Source organism: Callionymus lyra, chromosome 4 (assembly GCF_982586985.1).
Source record: "Callionymus lyra chromosome 4, fCalLyr1.hap1.1, whole genome shotgun sequence".
Classification (NCBI taxonomy): domain Eukaryota; kingdom Metazoa; phylum Chordata; class Actinopteri; order Syngnathiformes; family Callionymidae; genus Callionymus; species Callionymus lyra.
In genome coordinates, this window is record NC_141821.1 from 21,804,045 (window position 1) to 21,827,744 (window position 23,700).

The following is a 23,700-nucleotide window of genomic DNA, read 5'->3' on the forward strand; positions in this document are numbered from 1 at the left end:
GCATTTACAAGACTATGGATCAATCTTCAAGAACAAAAGCAACATTTATTTGTTAAGTAGATTTGATCTGTACATTAATCTTAAACGTACATGTTTTGAGGGCTAAACAGCAGAAGGAGACGATGAGATGAAAAGCAGATGAAGTTTTATTAAAGTTCCACATACGTTCAACCTGGTAAACAACTTCCACGCCGGCCGTCATGGCTCGAGCTAACAATATAAAATAGGATCTAGAAACTACAATTCCACGTGTGACGGCTTCACACAACAGATGTCACTTTCACAGAAAGAAGGCGTTTAAAGCTCGTTCTCAGTCCAAAGATAAATAAAGTGAATCAACGTTCATGGGTCAGTTCAGTGAGGGATGTTACGTGTGAACATTAAGGCTCGAGGAAATGGCAACAGATTAGAGCAGCAGCTCCTCCAAACACACCGGAGGGATCGGCTGCTTCCAGAAGCTGAAGGAGCTGAACTCCGGGCAGCTGAAGGTGGCGCTGTGCTCCGAGCTCCTGAGAGGAAACACGTGCTCCGCCAGCTCGCTCAGGCGGCTGTAGCTGTTCATGGGGTCACAACACTCGTTTAGGGAGTGCAGCAAAATAAAACTACAAATACTTCCACTACAGAGAAATAATGATTGTCCTGGAAATGTATTTCCACGAGTCGGAAAAATCATCGACTCCACAGCTTCGACATACTCACGAGGTTTTGTTGCCTCTGGCTTGCTCCAGGATGAGTTCGCCTTTTGGGTTGACGGTGAATATTCGGCTCGTCGGGACTCCAACCTGTTTATAGGCAAACACGTCCTGAAAGAGAGCGAAAATACACAATACATTGTGTACTTCAAATAACACCATTTTTATTTTTCACCACCTACGTCATCTTCTCACTACAGAATGAAGCTTCTATTCACAACAAAAGTCAACATGTGGAGCATCAAATCAAATCAAATGCAACTCCATCAGGTCAAAGGTAAAGGGGGCACAAGACCCCCATGAAAATGTGAATAATTCCAATGTTAAAATGTAAACGACATGTAATAAATACTAAGTAAGAGAGAACATTTCCATTTGCAAAATCTCAACAATCTACCCAATTTACCGAAAGGAAATTCCTTTTATAAATTCTAAGGGGGCGATTATGGAGGCAGAAGACCCCCCTGACAAATCTAAAAACAATGGAAATTCCATTGAAAAGAATGTTTTACAAAATTAACTTTGAACTTACTCTCCACCTCCTCCCTCTCTCGCCAGTTTGTTGGGCTTGCAAATGTATATTTCACACACTATTATTTCAGCTAGAAAATATTTAAAACGATTTCCTCTGGACATTCATGAAACACAAAGGGTAAAAACAGAATAAAAAGCAAGGGGAAGAAGATAAACTTACGCTCTCTCTGTTGCCGAAGGCGGCGTAGAACGGATCCGAGTTGGAGTGGAAGAGGTTCTTGATGTCTGTGAGACATTCGATCTTGAACTTCTCCGGCTTTTTCTCGATCACTTCTCTAATGAAGCAAAAATAATGTTCAGATCATCTGTAACCGTTTGACTGCTGTGTTTCTTTAAATCCTCTGTCTGGTTTTCTCTGAAATGAACTTAAAAATATTTTTGTAACTTTTAAAATCTAGATGAATTCATCCTTGGCAGTAGTATGCTCTGTCTCTGTGCTTTTTCTAACAGTACAGAAACAGAGCATTTATTTGTGGCTGAATGAAAGGCTAATATATGTAATAGAACTTGTAGCAAAAAGTTACAGTTGGCAAGTGAAAGTGAAAGTACCATTCTGGGAAAATGTGTCATTATTATAATCGTTTTAAAAGCAGTCAGTTGTAGGATCAAACAAGATCAAAGGTCAAAGAGCAAGGTCACCTGTGGAAGGCGGACAACAGGCTGCTGGGCGAGAGCATCAGGGGTCCCTGAGGCAGCAGCGTCCCCCTGTCGTTGACCCAGTGCAGGTATCCGCGGGTCATGTGTGCCATGCCGATGGCTCGGGCTGAGCAGTACAAGAACTTGTAGCCGTTCCTGTGGACGACACACAGTCATGGAAGGACATGTTTTTCTTCTTAGGTTGAGCGACAGATGTCACTCACTCGTGAACCGAGTTGTAAAGTTTAGCGATTCCTCGATGAGTCCAGTCCTTCCCGAACTGAGGCAGAATGTGACCGAACACGTCTGACCTGCAAGGAAAACAAAGAAAAGATTTGTTTTTAACTGAACATTTTGATCTGATCTATGATTTATTTATTTGCTAATATTTTCACACCATAAACTTATTTTTAGTCATCTTTATTTACCTCAATGTTTTTACACTTTATGCCACAACCCTATTGTTTTAACTTTGAATTTTGATACATTGTATTTTATTATTCTCTTTACTTTTCTATTCCTGATAACTCATTAGTTTTCAAGCTTAACCATAAAAAGTTCAACCCACTTTCCTCAGACTCTCCCCCCGAGCTGTGCATCAACGAATATGGGGCTCAAATATTTGAGTTTGATTGACGGTTCACCATCCAATCAAATCAACGTGTTGTTAAAATGATGAAATAAAGAGTCAGAAATAGGGATTTGAAACCATGTTCCACAAAAGATAAGTAATAAATCCTGCTGGAGTCACAAGAACAAGAACAAACTCGTATCGCATGAGCAGTGAAAACAGTCACAGAACAGAAGTAAAACAGAAAAAGGAAGTTATAAATTAGAAGTGGGATGAAGCTTCTCTGATTAAAACGTTTTAAAGTGGCTTCTTTTTACTGTTAAAGTTACATTTGACATCTTTTCAAAAAATGATTGTCGACGTCTCATACTTGGTGATGGTGCCATCGATGTCAGAGATGATGATCTTGTTGTCCCAGTTCCACAGGTAGATGGTCCCCTCACAGCGACACGTGCCCTGGTACTGAGTGGTGATGCTGAAGGTGACATCATTAGGCCCCTCCCTCAGACCCAGACTGGCCTGAGACCAGAACCAAATGTTAGTGAGAAGGAATCCTGCACATGCGTGTTTATTTTTCAAACTAATCACTGTCACTTATAATTCCAGACTTGACTTCTTCTTCTCTTCCTACAATGTGACTTAATTGCTGCTTCAGTTCTGCAGGTATTTCTCAACAATCTCTAATCACGGCCTGGAGCTGCTGTTCAAGGCTGGAAGGTCGTCAGAGAGCCTGAAAGGATCCAGTCCAGGTTGTAAACAGGGGCTGAGCTCTTTAATCTGACTGTCAAAAGGACATCAGCAGACCTACGTGAGAAGTTGTAACACTGTCATAGAGACGCTGTCAGGAGGTCGAGCACAGCCTGCAGCGTTTGAAGATGTTCATCTGAGCGACAAGTAGCTCTGAGAAGAATCCATGGACAGCTTCGTGCTGCACTAAATGACTCCCTTCAAGTCCAGCTTATCCATTCTTTGTTCACACAAAGCAGCTGCAAATCCAACATAAATAACAGCGAAGAGGTCCAGACTTCTTCGCTCTTCAAGCTCGTCTCTGTGAGAAGACTCTGGTGTTCACAGACCAGTCAGAAACAAAGCCTGTCCTGGGTCTGGCCTGAGGTCTGTTCCTAGCGGGATGTACCCAGAAACCTCCTGAGGGAGGTGTCCAGGACGCATCCTAAAACTTGCCCTTGCCTCAACTGGCTTCAGTCCATGTGAGAATGAGTTCTACTTCGAGTCTCTCCTAAATGACTGAGCGTCATTTACGTCTGAGCTCAAACCTACTATCTGATCAGAATCCAGGCGCAGGGATTTCTTGTAGGAAGGACCGAGGGAGGCGTTCGCTTCTGTCTGCACGCGCTCAGTTGGCTTCAGTGCTTGAGCTCCAGAGTTCAGCTCCTTGGTCTCGTCGTCGCTCGACCACTCGACGGATTTCTCTCTGAGACACAAAAGAAATTCAATAAAATGAACAAAATTTGCCGTGAGAATACCTGTAATGACCATAGACGGCCACAAGAGGAAAAATCTTGATCATAAACTTTCCTTCCATCAAAACAGACAGTAGCAGAGGTCAAAGTATGAACTCCAGGTCAGGAGATCTTCAAAACAGTGTGAAGAAACTTCAATGGATGGACAATATTTGGACAGAACTGTACGTTACACTTGACAAACTTAAATGCGTCTTTTTTGTGTTAAAGTATTTTCTTAAGAAGCTACAATCAAGTTGATTTCTAATCCGTACAATCAATTAAAAAAATACCTGTTAAGTCATGACTGAACATCAACTAACATAATACAAAACTATGTTGAGTCCAATAAATATATCAACTCTTGAAGTTTCATGGGCTTCAAAACATCGCATTAAGAAGACACAAAATTTCTCATCCATGTTTTCAAAAACCAATGTAAGCGACAGAAAAGTAGCCAAAACTTAATGAAATAAAGATACATTTTTTGCATTAAAAGTCTATGTTTCAGGAATTGTTTGCTCACTTTGAATCAGGGGCTGGACGGAGGACCAGACCCTCTCCAGTCAGGGACTCCTGCCGCTCCAGCTTGGACTCTGTGGATGACTGTAGGGTGGGGGGGGGGTCGAGTGTGGTGACTCAGTGGTGTTACAAAAGTCCAAACAGATGCAGCGATGTTTTATAATCAAATTCAGTCAAAAGTCTTCTGCTCCATGAGTGTCATTGATGATGTTCCAAATAATCTTGTTAACATTTAAACATCCAGCAACTTCATTGATGGTTCACATGAATTCCTGTGTTAAAGATCAGAAAAACAGATGCGGACAATAAAGCAGAATCTTTTTGTAATTGAACTGTTTTTTACTTTCAAGAATAATTAAGTAATTCATCACGTCTCCCTTGAGTTACTCCATGGTAACACTTTGAGGACTAAAATTATCGATCGGGATTAAAGGACTTTTTTTTACCCTGCTGTTATTATTGTTTATTACCAACAGTTTACTTTGTGTCAGTTATTTTGTCTTTGTAAACACCACATTTCTTTTTAGCCAGAATCTCTTTTTAGCAGACTTCAAGGTCCAATATGAAATACAGCCAGGGCTTTTCTTTGTAGGCCATGACATGGACGTGCTTTGCAAGGGACCAGGTTGAAATTAATTTAATATGGTGCAAACTTTACATTTTCTTTCTTTCTTACGGGCTCAGATTTGCCCCCATGGTGTTTGATTCATACTTCAATATTTGATACTGATAATGTTTAATAACAAAAAAACATTATCATGTATCAAGTACACAGTTACATCCATAAATCCATTGGTACTAAACCTGGTACACAACAAGTGTTTTCTGTGAGAAAAAAACAATTATTTTGGGTATTTTGTATTATTTTATGATAAGTAAGTATTTTTTAGTGTTCTGTTGTGTCCAAGAATTTTCATTTCAGTCCATCCTTAGTATTGTGTAGGTTTTATCTGACACTGGTGCCCAATTCGTACTTTTGAAACACTGCGAGTAGCAATTGTATGTTATTCTTATGGAGATAATTATTTATAAAATGTCATATACAATTACACTTTATACAAATCCTGTGTTGTTTTTTGGTCTAGTTACTTTCCTTTATGTCAACGTATCACCATCGAGTGATGATCTGATGAAGCTTCATGAAGCAGTGTCGTTTTTTTGAAAAGCTCAGTAGGTGGCGCTCTCAGTTTAAAAATGGAGTGAGGTTTCAATAGAATAGCTGTTCAAAGCACTAGAAAAAAGAGATATTTCTTCATGAAGATTCCTGAATCCATCAGTATCAACATTCCTCCTGAGCCCACAATGACCTCTCTCCCTCTGGTGGACACTCCACAGAACGAGTACGAGTTTATTTTTATTACCTGCTTAACGATGCTCTTCCTCCAGAACCACCAGCGTCCAGATTTCTTTGGCATCTTCTCCTTCACCCAGGCCTCCTCTGTGGCCTGTCACATAAAGTACAAATATAAAAAAAGAAGTAATACTTATTAATACTTATACTTATTTCTAGAACAGTCATACGAAACCTTTGGCAGCTTCTTCTGAAACGCCTGCATGCTGAGGATCAGCGGCGCCGCGAGGGTCCAGTTGTAATACCTGGTGAACAAACATGTTTTACCTCCAACATCCTTCACAGAATTTGATTAGATCTTTTTAGTCGGTGGCCCACTGGTTTGATATTCTAACCACCAGGTTAGGGTTGTCGATGATGGCGGGGTTCTCTGCAAACTCGGTGTAGGTGATGATGTGCTCCATGAACTTGTCTGGAGAGAAGACATTAATTTAGTGACGCTGCTCATATCTCTTGATACAAGAGACATAATTACCTTTTGAGATCTCAGAATTCTCGCCGACCCCCCCACAGAGTGACAGGGTGACGTCTGGCAGGTCACTGGCTGAGTCCGACAGACACTCAGTACCGCTGTCTGCAGCTGCACTTCCCATGGACTGAGGCGACTGAGAATCTGAGCGCCTGGTGTTCTCCACATCACTTCGTCACGATAACAGAAGATAAAGTCATTATCAGGTTCACTAGACGGCTTTAAAGAACACAAACACCTCTTGGGAAAGTAGCGAGCAGCAACATCGGGCTCCAGCACGCTCAGGTCGTCCAGGTAGATGTCTTCAGGTCCCTGATGTTGACTCCTCTTCCTCACACCTGATGAAGAACAAGTCCACTCAGAACCTGCTGACCTCAGATATCTACTTCCTGTCTTCTGCAGGTTCGCTCTGTGATGTGGTTTTAAGCTTTGACGTTAATAATGTTGGTCTAGTCGAGACAGAAGTTGCTTCTTAGCAGCTTGAACAAGCACAATAAGCAACACAATACTTCCAAATATGCCTCAGAGCAACATTAAGTCTCACTGGATGGGGGTTTAATATATTTGGTTTAAAAACAGCTTTGATGAAAGCTGATAATAATAAAAAAAAGATCTACTGAGCAAAGAAAAATGCATTAACGACACAAAGCTTCAACAGCAAATCCCTAGTTTTGGGACATCCTTTATGTTTTTCCTGTAATTCTTTGGATCGTACCTTTTGGTAAATAAACAATAGTTAATTTGTGCCTAGAGTGCTTTATAGAAGAATGTTGCACGTTCTTAGATCTCATGTATAACCAGGTCCCCAAGTAGTTCTGGCTGTTATTAGACACTATTTGTTTTTCTTTTTCAATAACAAATTTCATTACTTGAAGTTATGTAGAAGTTTTTGGACTATTTAGAGTGGATTTCATTTTTATCCCGAAAGGTTAGCCAGTTTTGTGTTTCCAATACAATTAACACAATGTTTAATACAATTAATTAAGAAGAAAGTCTTACTAGAGCATTAGAGCACCAGCATTACTATTAGATGTACTATAAATGCCCAATTGAGGACAAGATTCAATGACAAACCATTAGTTAGCATGATAAATGTTCATATTTAAGGTTTTGAAAAAGAAGATTCATTCCAATATTTTAGGAAATATCCTTTCATATTATTATTTTTAACATTTCTATTAATTTTAGTTAGCAATGTATTTAAATATCCTTTACTAATAGAACTCAAAGTTGAATTTCTAAAAGGCGACATAAGCTAGTTGGAAGGAACAACAAGTATATGATAAAATCCCTGATTTAATATTTTCATTTAGAAGAGAAACTACCAACTTTGATCTGAGCTGCTGTTTATAGTAAATCTATGTGGTATAATGCTTGTAGTGTTTTAATGGAAGAAACTAATGTCACCTTTTCTTTTGTTCTGGGGCTCAATGGGGTTTGTATCTGGCGTAACTGTTGACGTTTGTCCAGGCTTGTCGCTGTTTCCACTCGCTTCTGACCCGCTGTCCCGACGAGCCGGCGGACTGGAGGTCCATCGGGTCGTGCGCACTGGAGTTGTGCTGAGCTTGCCGGTGCTGGAACACTGAGCCGAAAAGCTGAAATGTGAAAGTTCTGGTTTGTGCTGAGTCATGCTTGGGTCAGGTGTGGGACATGCAGCCTGTGCTTCAGCCATCAGCAGAGATTCGCTGCACTGGTCTGGTTTGGGGGTCCGGGGTTCCGGTTTAACAATGCCACAGACGGAAAGTTCCTGAGAGGCTGTTGCCATGGCATCAGAGGTCAGGATGACCCTGAAGTGAGTGTTTTCAGAAGGAGTGATGGTCAGAGGTTTGGACTCCAACTTGTCCTTCTTGTTGACCTGAACGCACAAACACAATGTCCTTCATATTACTTTGTATACATTTAGACTGAACTTCATATTGAAACAGTAAATGGATTAGGAACCTTTTAAACTGACCTACTGTATAAGAAGTACATTTCATTGCTTATGCTCTGTGTTTCTTTAGGAGTTTAGCTGATTGTGTCGAACATGTTTCATATTTTCAAAAGATGATGTTTTGCGAAGAGAACAAGTTTATACATTTACACGATTAGAAAACTGTATTTCTCCCCTGAAATGGAAGCTGAGCGACTTGTCTCCATTGAAAATAAATATATATCAGCCAACATACTATCTTGCAAATAAAAATAAAAAAATGAAATCAACTTGTGAAGGTTTTGAACAGTTACTTGAAGAATAAATCATAACCATTTACACATGGTTTATCTTTCCTCCCCCTTAAGTTCATTTATCACAAATACAAACATGCCAGCAATTGACACAGAGCTGCTGTTGACCAATGAGGCGTGTGTGTTTGGGTCATGTGATGGGAGACTGGGATGCCAATAAAGTTGAGACTTTGACAGCGATGACGCACAAGCTTTCATGAACATTGTTGAAAGATACAACCATTGTATTCACACATAGAAGTTTATTGTACTTAGAAAGGGTTAAGATGTTCGTACACAACAAAGAAAATGTAGCACTGCTTCGTAGTATTACTCCCAGGGGTATTACTATTGAGGCTCACGCAATATTTTATTGGAAAACATTTTAACAGATTTCTGAGCACTGTGTATCACATAAAATCAAGTTGATGTCAGTAAATTAAAACTAAGAATAATCCATAAGGCTTAAATTAAATGATTTTGTGGGTGCTTTTAGTCCGAAAAAAACAGAAAACTGGTAAATTATCTTTTTGTTATGGACCAATTTGAATTGTTTCTTCAGGAATAAATCATTGTGGTTGTGGTAGACACCCCTTGTTATTATATAATTATAAAAGACCCAGAGTGTTCTGCACTCACCCTGGTTGATTCCGGGAACTCTCCCCAGGTCCACTGCATGTGGGACTCGCTTCTAAACATGTTCTCTGCCGGTTTCACCGTCAGCTCAGAATCGCTTTTAGGCGAGGAGTGTTCAGAGATGTCTCTGCAACACAAGATGATTGACACTGCTTTGTCTCTTTCAATGATCCTGGCCGGAAATGTTGCAAATCTTTACTCTGTGCAGGGCAACCAGTCTCCGTCCGAGAAGGGGTAACTGTCCCACTCCAGGGCGGTCAGAGGAGAATGTTTCCTCACGTCTTCATGATCCTTCACTGCTGCAGAGGTCCTGAAAATACAATATTAATAATGTGGAGCGTAAAACATCAAGTTAATACTCACCAGAAGTTATTCTGCTCTTCATCTGAGCTGAGCTCACACAGCTCCAGATCGCCTCCTGCAGGTGCATTCTTGTGCTTCTTTCGACGACGCTTTTTCTTTTTAACGTTTGAACAAGTCTGGAAGCTTCCTGTGGGAAACTCCTCCTCTGGCTGAATGTTTTCCCTGATCCGGAAAAGAGAGTCTTCGCTGGGAATGGGTGAAGTGACCAGGTGTGCAGGGACCATCTCCTGAAGTCAGAAGATGAACAGATATTTCTCACATCGCTGTCTTAAAGGTTCTGTTCTGGGTCCTTTATTGTTTTTGCTGTACTTGATTCCCCTCGGTAAAATCATTCAGAGATTTCCAGATGTTTCTTATCACATTTTTGCTGATGACATCCAGCTCTACTGCTCTTTTGATCCAACTGAGCCCCAGAGGCTGAACAGCTTAGTCAATTGTTTGCTAGAAATCAAACAATGGCTGAGTGAAAACACTCTACAGCTAAATGTGGACAAAACTGAAACTCTGGTGATTGCTCCTGATGATAAGGTTCCAGGCTTGAGTCAGTACTTGGGTGACTTGAGCCTGAGAAACCTGGTTGTTGTATTTGATAAAGACATGTCTCTAGTTCAACACTGCAGAAAACTGACCAGAAACTGTTTCCTTCAACTGAGAAAAATCTCCAAACTTAGGAAAATGTTGTCGGAACATGATCTGGAGCTTGTAATCCATGCATTTGATTCTTCTCGTTTGGACTATTGTAACAGTTTGTTTTCATGTCTTAACAAGAAGGAGCTGTCTACTACAGTTGATTCAGAACTCTGCAGCGAGAATTCTAACCCGCAAGTAGAAGAACTCACATTTCTCCGATCCTTAAAACTCTTCACTGGCTTCCAGTTTCTTTCAGGATCAACTTAAAAATTCTGGTTCTTACTTTCAGATCTATTCATTGTCAGGCTCCTCCTTAAATCACTGATCTGATCCAGCCTTACACCCCAGCTCGGGCTCTGAGGTCTGTGGATCAGAATCTACTTATGGTTCCACGCACACGGTTCAGGACCAGAGGAGAGAAACCTTTTCAGGCTGTTGCTCTGGAACAATCTTCCTCTCTCTTTGCACTTGATGGATCTACTGACTCCTTTAAGAAACATCTTAAGACGTTTCTATTTGTTCAGGCTTTTCCTTGATTTTCTGGAACTCCTGTGTTGTTCTCAGTATTATCTTGATCTTTAAAGTATATACTTTTTTGAGTATTGTTTTGATTGTTAAAGCGCTTTGTGACCCTGGTCTGGAAAAGCGCTATATAAATAAATATTACTTACTTACTTACTTACTTAAATGTTCAATTTTGTGTTGATTTAAGTGTCTCTTAAATAGATTTTGGACTCTATTGTACTCATCAGTATGTGTCTGTTTGTACAAAACTCTCTTTACATTTAAATATTTACATTAGAAAATGTGCTTAAGCTCCGCCCACTGAACCACTTATACAAGTTATACGTCCATGTTTTGCGTAATTTTCATTATTTCTTAATTTGATGATCTTTTCATTGAATCCAAACCTACAGCGTCGTGCTCCGTCTCTTGCACAAAAAAAGCTTCTCCGTTGTCTCCAAGCTTCATGTGCAGCTCCACAGGTTCACCGTTGATTTCGATGTCGATCTGCGGAATCAAATGTTGGTTAAAACCAAACATAGAACCAGGTCACAACGTTCTTCGGCCGTACTGGACTTTAATCGGTTTGTCTGTGAATGATGCATGAAATGGAGATTGCAGAGGTAAGCTGCTGAAACACGGAGGAGTGTTGAACAATAGCTTTGTTGTTTGAGAAACAACAAAGCTCACTCAGGCTTCAATGTTTAAAACTAATGTACAGCTGTTAGACTTCATCAGGATACAGAACAAGAGGAGCTGGTTTCAAGTTAAGACACAGTACAATGGTTTTAATACAGATGCTTCAATCCCTCCATCATATAACATATGAAATATTAAAATACTTAAAGGGCAAGTTGATGGACAATATTAATGTTATTTTTAATTATTTATTATTAATGTCCTATAATAAAAAATAATGCAACTTCAACTTTTGTAAAATGTATACATGACATTGCAGCCGATAATTTACGTTATATTTATCACTTTGTATTTTTAGATTTCTAGTTAGATATAAAAACAATATTGCTGAAAAGGCCATTTCATTTTAGTAAGTTAAAATAAAAAATGTTTTATATCCATCTTAAAAATATAAATGCACTTTTTTATTTAACTTATTTAATCTTTTTACTTATATATTATTATATTTTATTTGGTGATACCTTATTATTATTCTATAAAATGTGTTTTTATTGAAGATAACATTCAATATTATATTATATACAGTATGTTATGTTATTATTAATCAGTTATAACTAGATTATTTTACATCTAACAATAAAAGTTAGTTAATAGTTGATCCTTTCCTTGGGGAGAAACTGAAAACAGATACTCTGGAAAGCAAGCTAGTCAATCACTGGACACTCCACTACTTAGAAGATCCATAACAGGTGTTGCTCCAGAACCGACATCTTATCCATCATCAGTTGAAACCACAGTTGTCCAGTTTATCAAATACTCACCACCTTCTCCCTGGACCGCAGAACACCCAGCTTTCCGAAGCGAACGTGGAAGGGCGAAGCCTGAAAAGATCCATCGGGCTGTCGGACCACGATCACGTCGATGCAGCCGGACAGGGTGGCCTGATTCAGACCCTTGTAGAGCTCCTTCACCGTCACCAGAACCTGGCCTGCCAGCTGACCCACGTAGTTCATCGTAGTCTCCACCTGCACGGACCACAAACACACTTCTGTGTTGATCTCGCAATCTCTTTAAAACGCACAAGATTGATCCACGCAGCTTCTGCTGTTACACATGCTAAGGGAGAGTTCTGATAGGATATGCAGGCTGGTCCCTGAATGCACCAGCCCTGCCCATATTCTTGAGTATCCTGAGCTGTTGAGGACGTGACCTTAGCTGCAGGAAAACAATCGCTGAACTGAAATAAGGACAAGAATTTTCTACAAAAGTCTTTCTTTTGAGACAACCTTAGTGACACACTGTGTGTGTCCTTATAAAGCCAGGACCTCCACCCCTGCATAAGTATATTCACCTCGACCCAAAACAAACATTAAGGATAAAACAATAGTTATTATGGTAAACTAATTACACATAGTTCCAAAAAACATGGGGTGAAAATAGAATTTGTTGATTGGCAGGTAAAGTTCCCATTCAGGGACTAAAAAATAGAACCATACATAGATAAATTCATAATGAAAAAAACAATTATAATAATCTTACTCTTTGTCAAAATGTGAAGATTCAGTAAACACTTAAAGCTTGATTCATCTAAAACAATCTAAATGTCAAACCAAGGCACAAACATATCATAAATAAATAAATAATATTATTGTTGACATGAAAATGTGAAGAAATTAGTCATGATAACATGGGAAATGAAAAACAGTTTGTTTTCACTGTGTGTCCATCAATGTTAACAGGAATAACTACAACGTGTATAAAAGTGTTTAACATATACAAATAGTAATGTCAATATGTATTTTGTTATATTGTACTAAAAACTAACAAGATGATTCTCATAGCTTTGTTAATGAAAATACTTTGTGTTAAAATGTACTATTTACTGAATTTAATGGTACATCAATGTTTAGAAATGAATAATTCAATCCTTGTTGCAAGCGCAAAACAACAATCTGTCTGGATGTTTTAGGGAAGTAAAATCTCTGGTAAACATGTGGAATCAAATTCAGATTTTGCAACTTTTCCCCACAGGAAGAAACTCCATCTGTCTTCTGCTTTCAGTCAGGAAGAATTCTGCACACGTGCTTCATTGAATCAAAGAACAAACTGGATATTATTTTAGCTACAACAAGACACCTCTTATCCAACTCAATCATGGGCCACATCTTTATTCACAGGCTGAACTAAATATCTGTTTTAACTCAAACATTTGCCTCAGAAGGAAATTTACAGAATGTGTTAGCATCAAATATGTTTGAGCCGTAAGATAGACATGCAAGGGAGGTCACTGTGTTTTGTATCTTTGTATCTGATGTGTGTTATAAGTGCATCCAGGCTACATAAAGAGACTAGGTCAGCTGAATATAGTACTTGAGTTTGCTACACTGGCTAAAAGTACAAATATATATCTGCTATCCAATCTAGCAACTATTGTTCCTTTTCTGCATCTAAAGAAAACTGCAAGCAAATGTTGGTGAAAAGTAGTTATAAGCCAACGATGGGAAGTACTTGGATGGAAATAAAAATAAGGACTTGTTTAAAATATATTAGAATCAGAATCAGAAAAATAATATAGCGTCGTAAACACAACACTGGAATTTGTTGTGGTGGCATTATTGAATAAAATAATACAAATAAAATAAAAAAAATGTTTCAAACAAACTTAAACTTCCAAAGCAAGTTTGACTTTAAATCATTTCCTGAACTTTAATTTGACATTTGTTGAAACAAATCAGTCCCACATTTTCTGAGGTTGAATTGGAAGCTACGTTGATTTGCTGCCATCATGTCTGCAGATTCTTCACGACAGATGCTTCTGTTTTGTCATGGTCACAGATGTTTGCCTTCATTATACAATATTATGGTCAACCCTTCCTCTCATTCGGTTTCCATGAAAACGTTGTGGCCTAAAGGTAATAGTCACGAACTGTCCAGTCCTGCAGCTTGAAAACAAACTTCCCTTTAAGATCCAAATCCTGAAACAATCAGATCATAAAGTCTGATATCTGAAGACACTTGTGGGTTCTTTCCTCTGCATGTATAACTTGTGTTTTTTTTTCATGGGTAAAAGACTGTTCAATATTTTTTTTAGCCATTGTCTTCCCTCACTTTGTCTCTTTAGATACAAATTTCAGTTTATTTCTTTTCCTCCCTCCCGTCCATTCTTCACTTGATTTCATCTTAATTTTGGATCATTTGACCCAAATACTGTTCGTCTTAACACTTCCTCACTCACACATGATACTCCACCACAACTGTTTGACTTCCTGTCTACTTTGACCTGGAGAATTAGATCAAACATTTGAGTTTCAGTCATTAATTCTTTACCGATCTTTATTTACACACAGAAACTCATAGTTCAAGTTTATATTTCGTACTCAGAAGCCCGATATATGAACAACAATACCATGTACACAGATATACTGTATTATAAGGATGTAATTGTATTATTGTCGAGTATTTGATTCTGGTGACGTAGAATTTACAGACCACAAGACTCTTGACGAAGTCGAAACTGCTTACATTTGTTTTGTAACCAAAATATGTTCAAACATATTGGACTGTATCCTTTTGCCCTCAGTTATCGCCCGGATCTCGCAGGGATTTTAATGTTCCTTTTGCGCCGGAGGATGTAATGACTGAAGTTTAATTACAACAAAATAATGAATAAACACATGTCAACTGTTAATTAGAAAAAATAAAAACATACTAGAGCAATATAAAATATGAATTTGATACGAATATATCTATATCTATACATCTATAGATATAGATGTATAGATATATACTGTATAAAGATCCTCTACAAGGAGGAATTTGGTGATACGAGTACAGTGCTGTCGAATATCGATAAACAATAATGAAAAAGAATATCAATATTTTCTAACACTCCTAGTGACGACTACACTATCAAGACGTGAGCTCAGGTTATATTCAATGTGTCACGAACCAGCCTTGGTGTTTGCCTCAATTCTTTAAACCGAACAACTCAAACGTATGCTTGACGACGTGATTCATGGAAACTACATTTAATTTAATTTTTTGAGGCAAAACAGAATAAAAACTAATTTTGCTTTCTACGGATACTTTACAAAAACTAAAGAGACTCTTAAAGTAATTACTCTAAAAAGAACATCACATACTCTCCATGGCAGAGGTAATAAAAGCATCATTTTATTAATAAGTTGTTTAGACACACGATAAGAGAATTGCATGGATTTAAAACAGGTTCCTTTTTTTGTACGGCAGCTGCTGTGACCCACTGAATCGAGACCTTAAGACGTGTTAATCCCCTTTACTGGATTAGAACAAATCTAGCTTTCCCTCTCTCTGCACGTTCCACTTCTCCCCCTTTCCGAGTCTCCCACGTGACTTTCAACGTGTAACATAAGTTTGTCTAATATTTAACTTATTATTGAAAACATTTTTCATTTCACTTTTATTCAAAAATCTTTGCTAGTGGAAGATAGTTTAATTAAACACAAGTATTTTTATATACATAATAGTGGAGACAAAATTAAAAATTTAAAACAGAGAAGATTTCCAGTATGATTGTATGTTCATCCAGACTGGTAAAGAATGTTTGCACCTGATTAAAGATACTAACAAGAGAAGATGTGTTTCCCATTTATTTATCTCCATTGCTGACATGATGAAGCCATTTCTTTAGTAACTATTAGTCATTGTACTAGAACTTTTACTAGTACTAAAGACTATGGATGTGAGGTCTGACTGTGAACATTTTCCCAGTTATTATACAAAGTTTGGGCTTTATTTCTATATTTTATTATTACTTGAAAATAATCTATTACGCTGGTTCAACGGAGAGATGAACAAATCAAACGTGATGCGTTCAAGGGCGGAGTTTGAAATTAAATTCCGTAGTAGAAGCTACGAAGTGAAAGTAAAAATTCTGCTTCTGCGATTATTATTATTTTTAAACAATATAAGATAAAAAAGAATAAAATATACAGTGATGCCATCGGTTAAATTTTACGTTAAAGAACAATTGAACGTAGATTTCGGTGTTCAACGTTAAAAATAAAACAACCTATTTAAATAGTTATATTCACCTTGTAACGCTTAACACTCTTGTGAGTTTAAAATAAACTCTGGAAAATAATTCAGAGAGAAAATGCAAAGTTTACCTGTAGTCCGTGTCCTGCAGCAGGTTGTTTGTTCTCGGCCGCCTCTGCTGTGTGAGCGCGTCACGTGACTGCTGAAGGTGTGACGTCAGAGGCGAGACATGAGGCGATGGAACAATTTAATTCAATTAACTGTTAGTTAAAAACTATTTACGGTTTATATAGAATGTTTATGATAGTCATATCCACATATTTATATATATTTTTTTCATTTAGTTTGTAATTGTTAAAATTAACTGTACACTTTATTGTAATGATTAAAAAATGAAGCTAATTTTTATTACAACGTTTCATTTCTTCGAGGGAAGCAACATAATTTGTAACTTTGATAAGAGAAATAATACCAGTTGATTTTCACTTTTGCAAATCCGTCTCTTTATTCAAGCACACATGAGTAACAATGAGATCCAGGATTATGAAATGGACTCTTAGCTATAAGTCAAATGAAGATACATATTTTATTAACTGAACGTAAACTTAGAAGGTTGGTGTCACGATGACAGACGGAGGGTCAATCCTCGCACAATCTCTGTACTTCACTGGACTTTCCTGGCTGCGCTCATTTCTGCCTGATTTCACTCTGAGAATGTCTCCTGTTGATTTTGCTCCTCCGTCCAACATGCCGGAACTTTTCCACACTCTTCTCCTCACATGTCACTGTTCTGACTCTGTTCAACAAGCGATGGAAAAACCAACATGACAGGAAGTAGATGAAACACATAAGAACATATTTGTGGAAAACAGTGAGTACACAATGACGTTAAATGAAATAGTTGCCATATATCAAGTGTGTTGTAATTAGTATACGTTTGTATCACAGTTTTAACTCAGTGTCTGCTGTCTTCTTCTGATGTGTCGGGAGGTTGTTGGTTCAACTAGTTGTGGATCTCTGGCTGCTGGACGGATTCATTCCCAAGAGTCTCATCCTTGCTTTCCCTCTTGTTCTCCTTTTTCTCCACAGGTTTGGCTCCAGAGTCTTGATGGGAATTAAAGAAACCACAAAGTCACGCGCCTGCCATTGATAGCATTTACAACTTTATGTTAAAAAAAAGTACCTTTTCTCTTCTGTGTTTTGGCTCCACTGACTGGAGATTTCATTTTTTCCTTCGGGGTGTTTGGTCCGAACACCACATTGCCTTGTTCATCGGTCCAGTAGGATGTTATTCCCAGATCGGGGGTGCCCTCTGTGACATCCAGCTGAGATCGCAGGATTCATGGTTATTCCAGAAACATAAATCCATTTCTATCAGCACCGGCAACATCACTTCTACTCACCCGAGGTGTTCAGTGAGGTCCCACACGGATTTAATGTTTTTGTGATGATGATGAAGATGGAAGGAATTCTATGATTCAGCTTCTTCTTTGACTTTATGTCCAGAATGTTTATTAAGCCCTGAGACCTTAACCTCTCGGTAGTTCATTGATTCTAATTTTATTTTATTGTTGCTGAATGTATCAAAGGGTCATGAATATATGAAAATGTGATACATGTCTGTTTGGATTAATAAGTGGAAGAAGAGGATGAGGGGAAAGAAGAGGAGGAAGTTAAAAAAAATGAGGAGAATGAGGAAGATTTGGAGGCTGAAGATAAAAGGAAGGAAGAAGACAAAAAAAGAGACGAAGAAGAAAGGAGAAATTAGAACAGGAAAAGTAGGAGGAAAATAAGACAAGAATTAGGAAAGAAAATGAAGAAGAGAAAGAAAAAAAGGGGGGTAAAGAAAATGAAGAAGCAGGAGAATAAAGAAGATGAAGAAAAACTAAATTTAGTTGAGTGACATAATTTTCTAATAATTTGTTGCTTTTAAAAAAAATTTTTTTCACTATTAACTTTCTTTCATTAAAGGTTTTTCATCCACAAATGAAGGGACTCAATGAAAGATGAAGGAATGAGTTTTGAAAGTTAATCATAAGTAACTTCTTTTGTTTGGAGAACACCTGTTTAAATGATGGTGACGTGATCATAACCAGTGCAATAGTTACAGAGAACCATGAGAAATATTCACTTCACATCAAAGTTTGTAGTCACAATGTGTGTCAAAGGTCAATTTTTGCTCCTTATCACAGGTTTCCCACAGATTCAACTCTGAATCTTCACGTTCTATGTCAGGATGGTGACAGGGAGTGACATCCATGATGGTGGTGATGGTCAAGCCTACAGTGATCAGATGGAATCGAACAGGGAGTGACTGAAACAAACGGTAGAAAAGAGGAAGAGGAAGAGACTCTAAAGGAAAGTGAGACGACTCAGAGAGGAAGTGGGGAAGTACATGCTTGTTTTTTATTAGTCTTAACAGGAAACGGGGGGTGTGGGGTGTGGGGGGGCGGGTTCTCGTCACAGTGATCACAGAATCATGATTGACAGTGTGGGGGAGGATGTTGGTGGTGATACAGACAAGGGAACGTGACAGGAAGTTGAAAGACAAAATCGAAAGGTGAACAAGTTCATTACAAGTTGCAAAAAATGCTGACATGCACAACAAATGAAGTAATGAAAGTGACGATCTTGATTCATGGAGAGATGATCTTTTTGATCGAATGTAAACGGATCATCGCTGGACTTCTGTTGATGATGAAATCAGAGTTTACCTGGTAATAAACAGGCAGTAGCCTCTAACTACATATTACTTTATGTTTCAAACTGGACTTTAAGCTCAGTGACTACATTTTATTTTGCGTCTTCTTGTTTAGCAAAAGAACTGGGCTCTGATTGGTCAATTTTTTTTTCACTTGTTTCATCCCTCGCTCCCATATTGTTGCGCAACAATTTGTCTCAACACTTCTGCATCACATTTTTGGTGAACGCACTAGAAGTCATGTATCTCTGAACACGCAGATCATAAATAACTTAACGAAAGTTATTCAATTTTCGGTTTCCTACATCAAACTCAATTCACAGAGAAAAACATCATCACAATTTGTTTTAAGCACCAATAAAGTTCAATCAACACATTTTTAAAGCTCTTTCCATCATTTTTTTTCTTTTCTTCAATCTGTACACGACAAGATTTGGCCTGCGTTTTTTATTTTTTCTTGCCGCCGGCTTCCTCGGGGATGAAGACACTTACGGTGAAGTCTCCGCTCTCGGTGCCGTACTTGTTCTTCACCAGGATGCTGTACTTGCCGGTGTCGGACGTGTTGACGCCGGTGATGGTGAAGCTGGCGAACTTGCCTGACTCGAACTTGAGGATGCAGTGAGCGTCGGACGTGATCTCCTTGCCGTTCTTGAGCCAGGTGACCTCTGGTACGGGGTCGCCCGAGATATTGCAGGTGAGGTTGAGGGCCTGGCGGGGGCCACAGTGAACATTGTTATTCATGTCGATGTAAATCAAGCTTAAAAAATTCCCGCTTGTAAAAATAAACTTAATTCCAGCCTTAATTCCAACCTAATGAACTACAGTTTCTACCTTAACATACACAGACAAGATGCCTGAATAACATTTCTGTTTTTCTCCCACGTCTCTCCCATTACCTTTCCGTCCTGAATGGTCACTACATCAGGAAGACCTCCAGCTACTCGGGCGCGGCCTGCAGAACAGTCGCAACAGAGTAGAATTAATATTGAATCAAGTTAATGAAGAGATGAATGTTTTAGTTACTCACTTCGCTCTGCAATAGCAGCAGCCCTTAAGGAGTTCAACATAGAAGTCATGTTTAGATATTTAAAAAATATATATATGTAGAAAATGTTGTGTTAAAACTCACTTGAGCCTCTTGAATTCTGCAAATGCATCATCAAACGCTGCAAAACAAAAACACAACAATTGTAAGGGCAAATTCACATTTCAAAAAGTTTCCTCCGCTGATGGATATTTATTGTTTAATCTCCGCCTGGTTCTATTCCGTGTTTTTGTTTTATGTTAACACAGACAGGCAGGTGTGGATGGCTGAGGCAAATAAGCCGCTCTTTTCCTCTTAACGCTTGTGTTATCTCTGGGTCAAGGTGACCCAAAGGCCCGAAAAAAAGAAATGTGCTTGTGCTACCCTTTTTGTTTTCTCTGGGTCAAGGTGAACGACTCGTCTGGATTCCAGAAATACATATGCAGTGGTGAAGGTCGTTCAAAGATACACATTTGTTTTCGGGCCTTCGGGTCACCCTGACCCTGAGATAACACAAGGTTTAAGGAGCTCCCAACCAAGAAGAAACCTCCAGATGATCAAACTCTCCTCACTAGTTCATGCCTGAGTATCCCGATCCCAACATTAGTTGTGGATTGAGTTCATGTCTCTTTAATGAAAGCTTTTTTATTATTATTATTAAAAAATTGTGTCAAATATGTATGGAATCAGTTGGTGTAGACCAAGGGTGGACAATAACATTTCCCCGGGGGCCACTTTATATTCTGTGACAGCTGTGATTTACCATCAAGTCTGAAGAGAGGAACGAAGAGCTGAAATATGATGGAAAAATTCCAAATAAAAAAACCCCCCAAAAAGTAGACTTTTAATTGCATTTAAAAGAAACATTGACCAAATATAAGGAAATGATGGAAATATCCTTAAAAAATAACTTAGGAAAATGTACATTAACAGTCTATCCAATAAATAAAAATGTATAATTTTATTATTGGCCTTAAATGTATAAACCTTGGTGTAGTTCTCAGTATAGAGTCGAGCTTGTACTTTTACTTTAGGTTCTTTCCACACACCTCTGATCCACACTGTGTTCTAGAGCCGCTCACCTTGACCCGACAGCTCCACGGTTCTTCTCAGTCCTCCTTTGCCGTCGTTGAACTCAATGGCGTACTTGCCCATGTCTTTCTCCGTGGGCTCGCTGATCTGCAGCCACAGCTGCTCGCCCACCACGCCGCTCTTGATGCGGTCAGAGAAGGAGATGGCCGAGTCCCTGTCGACATGAACACAGCTGAGACTTTCTTCATGCCTTTCTTAGACTCCAGAGGAGTCGTTATTTTCAGAGCGAGGACACAGATTTAATAGTATTTAGTTGGTTCTGCTGCCCAAACTCAACAAGCCTCTCATTACGAGACACCCACTTGTAATGCCAGGTGACTTGGAGGAGATCATTGTAGTAGCTGACGAAAGTGTAGAGTCGAATTCCTTTCTCCGTGCTCGTGATCTTCAGTGGTGTAGAAGAGTTAGCTGCGAGTGAACATCAAACATCAGCCGCAGAAAAACATCTGGATCAGATCATTCATAAAAAATCTCTTCTCACCGATGAAGCCGAAAACTTCATTCATCAAGTCTTTGAAACCTGAAGAAAAAACAATCAAGTCAGTCACGTTGAGAAGATGTTAAAGAAGGCAGATCTTCACCTTGATCGGTCAAGTTGAGAGTGGACGTGTCTTTTCCTCGGTCGTCCTTCAGAACAACTTCATACACGCCGGCGTCTTTCTTGGAAATCTGATGTAGATGAAGGCTCAAGTTACACCCACACAAAAAGTATTCTGAAAACGTCAACCACATCTCAATGAAAATTGACCAGAAAAGTGAAACTTTTCTCATCTGCGGAGGATGCTGCAGACCACAGGACACACAGGACACGGAAGCAGAAAAAGCACACGGACAAACACATTTAACACAAAGGATTAATGATAAAATATGTTCTCAGGCAAGACGACAATTATGCTGACAACAGAGGACTGAGCCAAACTTTTAATCTTTTCCAGACTATTCCGTCGTTTGAAGCAGGGTCGCACTGAAACAGGAGACATGATGTTTACATGATGTTTACATGGTGATCACATGAATGAGGACATGACGTTAACATGATGTTTACATGAATGATGACATGATGTTTACATGATTAACACATTAGGGATGATATGATGTTTACATGATGAACACATGAATGATGATATGATGAACACATGGTGATCACATGTATGATGACATGATGTTTACATGATTAACACATGAATGATGACATGATGTTTACATGATGAACACATGAATGATGACATGATGTTTACATGATTAACACATGAATGAGGACATGATGTTTACATGATGTTTACATGAATGATGACATGATGTTTACATGATAAACACATGAATGATGACATGATGTTTACATGATGAACTCATGAATGATGACATTATGTTTACATGATGAACTCATGAATGATGACATTATGTTTACATGATGAACTCATGAATGATGACATGATGTTTACATGATGAACTCATGAATGATGACATTATGTTTACATGATGAACACATGAATGATGACATGATGTTTACATGATGAACTCATGAATGATGACATTATGTTTACATGATGAACTCATGAATGATGACATGATGTTTACATGATGAACTCATGAATGATGACATTATGTTTACATGATGAACTCATGAATGATGACATGATGTTTACATGATGAACTCATGAATGATGACATTATGTTTACATGATGAACTCATGAATGATGACATGATGTTTACATGATGAACTCATGAATGATGACATTATGTTTACATGATGAACACATGAATGATGACATGATGTTTACATGATGAACTCATGAATGATGACATTATGTTTACATGATGAACTCATGAATGATGACATGATGTTTACATGATGAACTCATGAATGATGACATTATGTTTACATGATGAACTCATGAATGATGACATGATGTTTACATGATGAACTCATGAATGATGACATGATGTTTACATGATGAACTCATGAATGATGACATTATGTTTACATGATGAACTCATGAATGATGACATTATGTTTACATGATGAACTCATGAATGATGACATGATGTTTACATGATGAACTCATGAATGATGACATGATGTTTACATGATGAACTCATGAATGATGACATGATGTTTACATGATGAACTCATGAATGATGACATTATGTTTACATGATGAACACATGAATGATGACATGATGTTTACATGATGAACTCATGAATGATGACATGATGTTTACATGATGAACTCATGAATGATGACATGATGTTTACATGATGAACACATGAATGATGACATGATGTTTACATGATGAACTCATGAATGATGACATTATGTTTACATGATGAACTCATGAATGATGACATTATGTTTACATGATGAACTCATGAATGATGACATGATGTTTACATGATGTACACATGAATGATGACATGATGTTTACATGATGAACTCATGAATGATGACATTATGTTTACATGATGAACTCATGAATGATGACATGATGTTTACATGATGAACACATGAATGATGACATGATGTTTACATGATGAACTCATGAATGATGACATTATGTTTACATGATGAACTCATGAATGATGACATTATGTTTACATGATGAACTCATGAATGATGACATGATGTTTACATGATGAACACATGAATGATGAC

General features: G+C 38.3%; 2 protein-coding genes across 4 annotated transcripts in view; both read right to left on the reverse strand.

The window, feature by feature from the left end:
* Window positions 1-128: 128 nt before the first annotated feature.
* Window positions 129-16,395, reverse strand: LOC148082086 (phosphatidate phosphatase LPIN2-like). Its single transcript, XM_087789187.1, has 20 exons — window positions 16,360-16,395; window positions 12,034-12,237; window positions 10,985-11,080; window positions 9,440-9,666; window positions 9,276-9,386; window positions 9,080-9,203; window positions 7,643-8,090; window positions 6,474-6,573; window positions 6,242-6,405; window positions 6,085-6,178; window positions 5,942-6,011; window positions 5,777-5,860; window positions 4,420-4,499; window positions 3,712-3,865; window positions 2,804-2,952; window positions 2,087-2,173; window positions 1,866-2,018; window positions 1,387-1,501; window positions 700-803; window positions 129-554 (listed from the first exon to the last, which is right to left on the reverse strand). Exons 2-20 carry the CDS (start codon window positions 12,223-12,225, stop codon window positions 407-409), a joined length of 2,700 nt encoding a protein of 899 aa, XP_087645313.1. The 5' UTR covers window positions 12,226-12,237; window positions 16,360-16,395; the 3' UTR covers window positions 129-406.
* A 2,212-nt stretch (window positions 16,396-18,607) lies between these two features.
* Window positions 18,608-23,700, reverse strand: part of myom1b (myomesin 1b) — a 28,667-nt gene continuing 23,574 nt past the window's right edge. For all 3 annotated transcript variants that reach the window (XM_087789188.1, XM_087789190.1, XM_087789189.1), the window contains 8 exons: window positions 21,627-21,714; window positions 21,527-21,565; window positions 21,348-21,453; window positions 21,036-21,199; window positions 20,059-20,095; window positions 19,957-19,979; window positions 19,826-19,881; window positions 18,608-19,637 (listed from right to left, as the gene is read on the reverse strand). In XM_087789188.1, the coding sequence (XP_087645314.1) occupies window positions 19,377-19,637; window positions 19,826-19,881; window positions 19,957-19,979; window positions 20,059-20,095; window positions 21,036-21,199; window positions 21,348-21,453; window positions 21,527-21,565; window positions 21,627-21,714 (774 nt within the window). In that variant the 3' untranslated portion in view covers window positions 18,608-19,376. The remainder of the gene's footprint in view (window positions 19,638-19,825; window positions 19,882-19,956; window positions 19,980-20,058; window positions 20,096-21,035; window positions 21,200-21,347; window positions 21,454-21,526; window positions 21,566-21,626; window positions 21,715-23,700) is intronic.

Excerpts from the sequence above, each read along its gene's own strand:
- LOC148082086 (XM_087789187.1), bottom strand. The coding sequence starts at position 12,225 with ATGAACTACGTGGGTCAGCTGGCAGGCCAGGTTCTGGTGACGGTGAAG. Across the intron at positions 2,019-2,086 it reads CTTTACAACTCGGTTCACGA|GAACGGCTACAAGTTCTTGT; the intron begins GTGAGTGACATC and ends TGTCGTCCACAG. Across the intron at positions 1,502-1,865 it reads CTGTTGTCCGCCTTCCACAG|AGAAGTGATCGAGAAAAAGC; the intron begins GTGACCTTGCTC and ends TTGCTTCATTAG.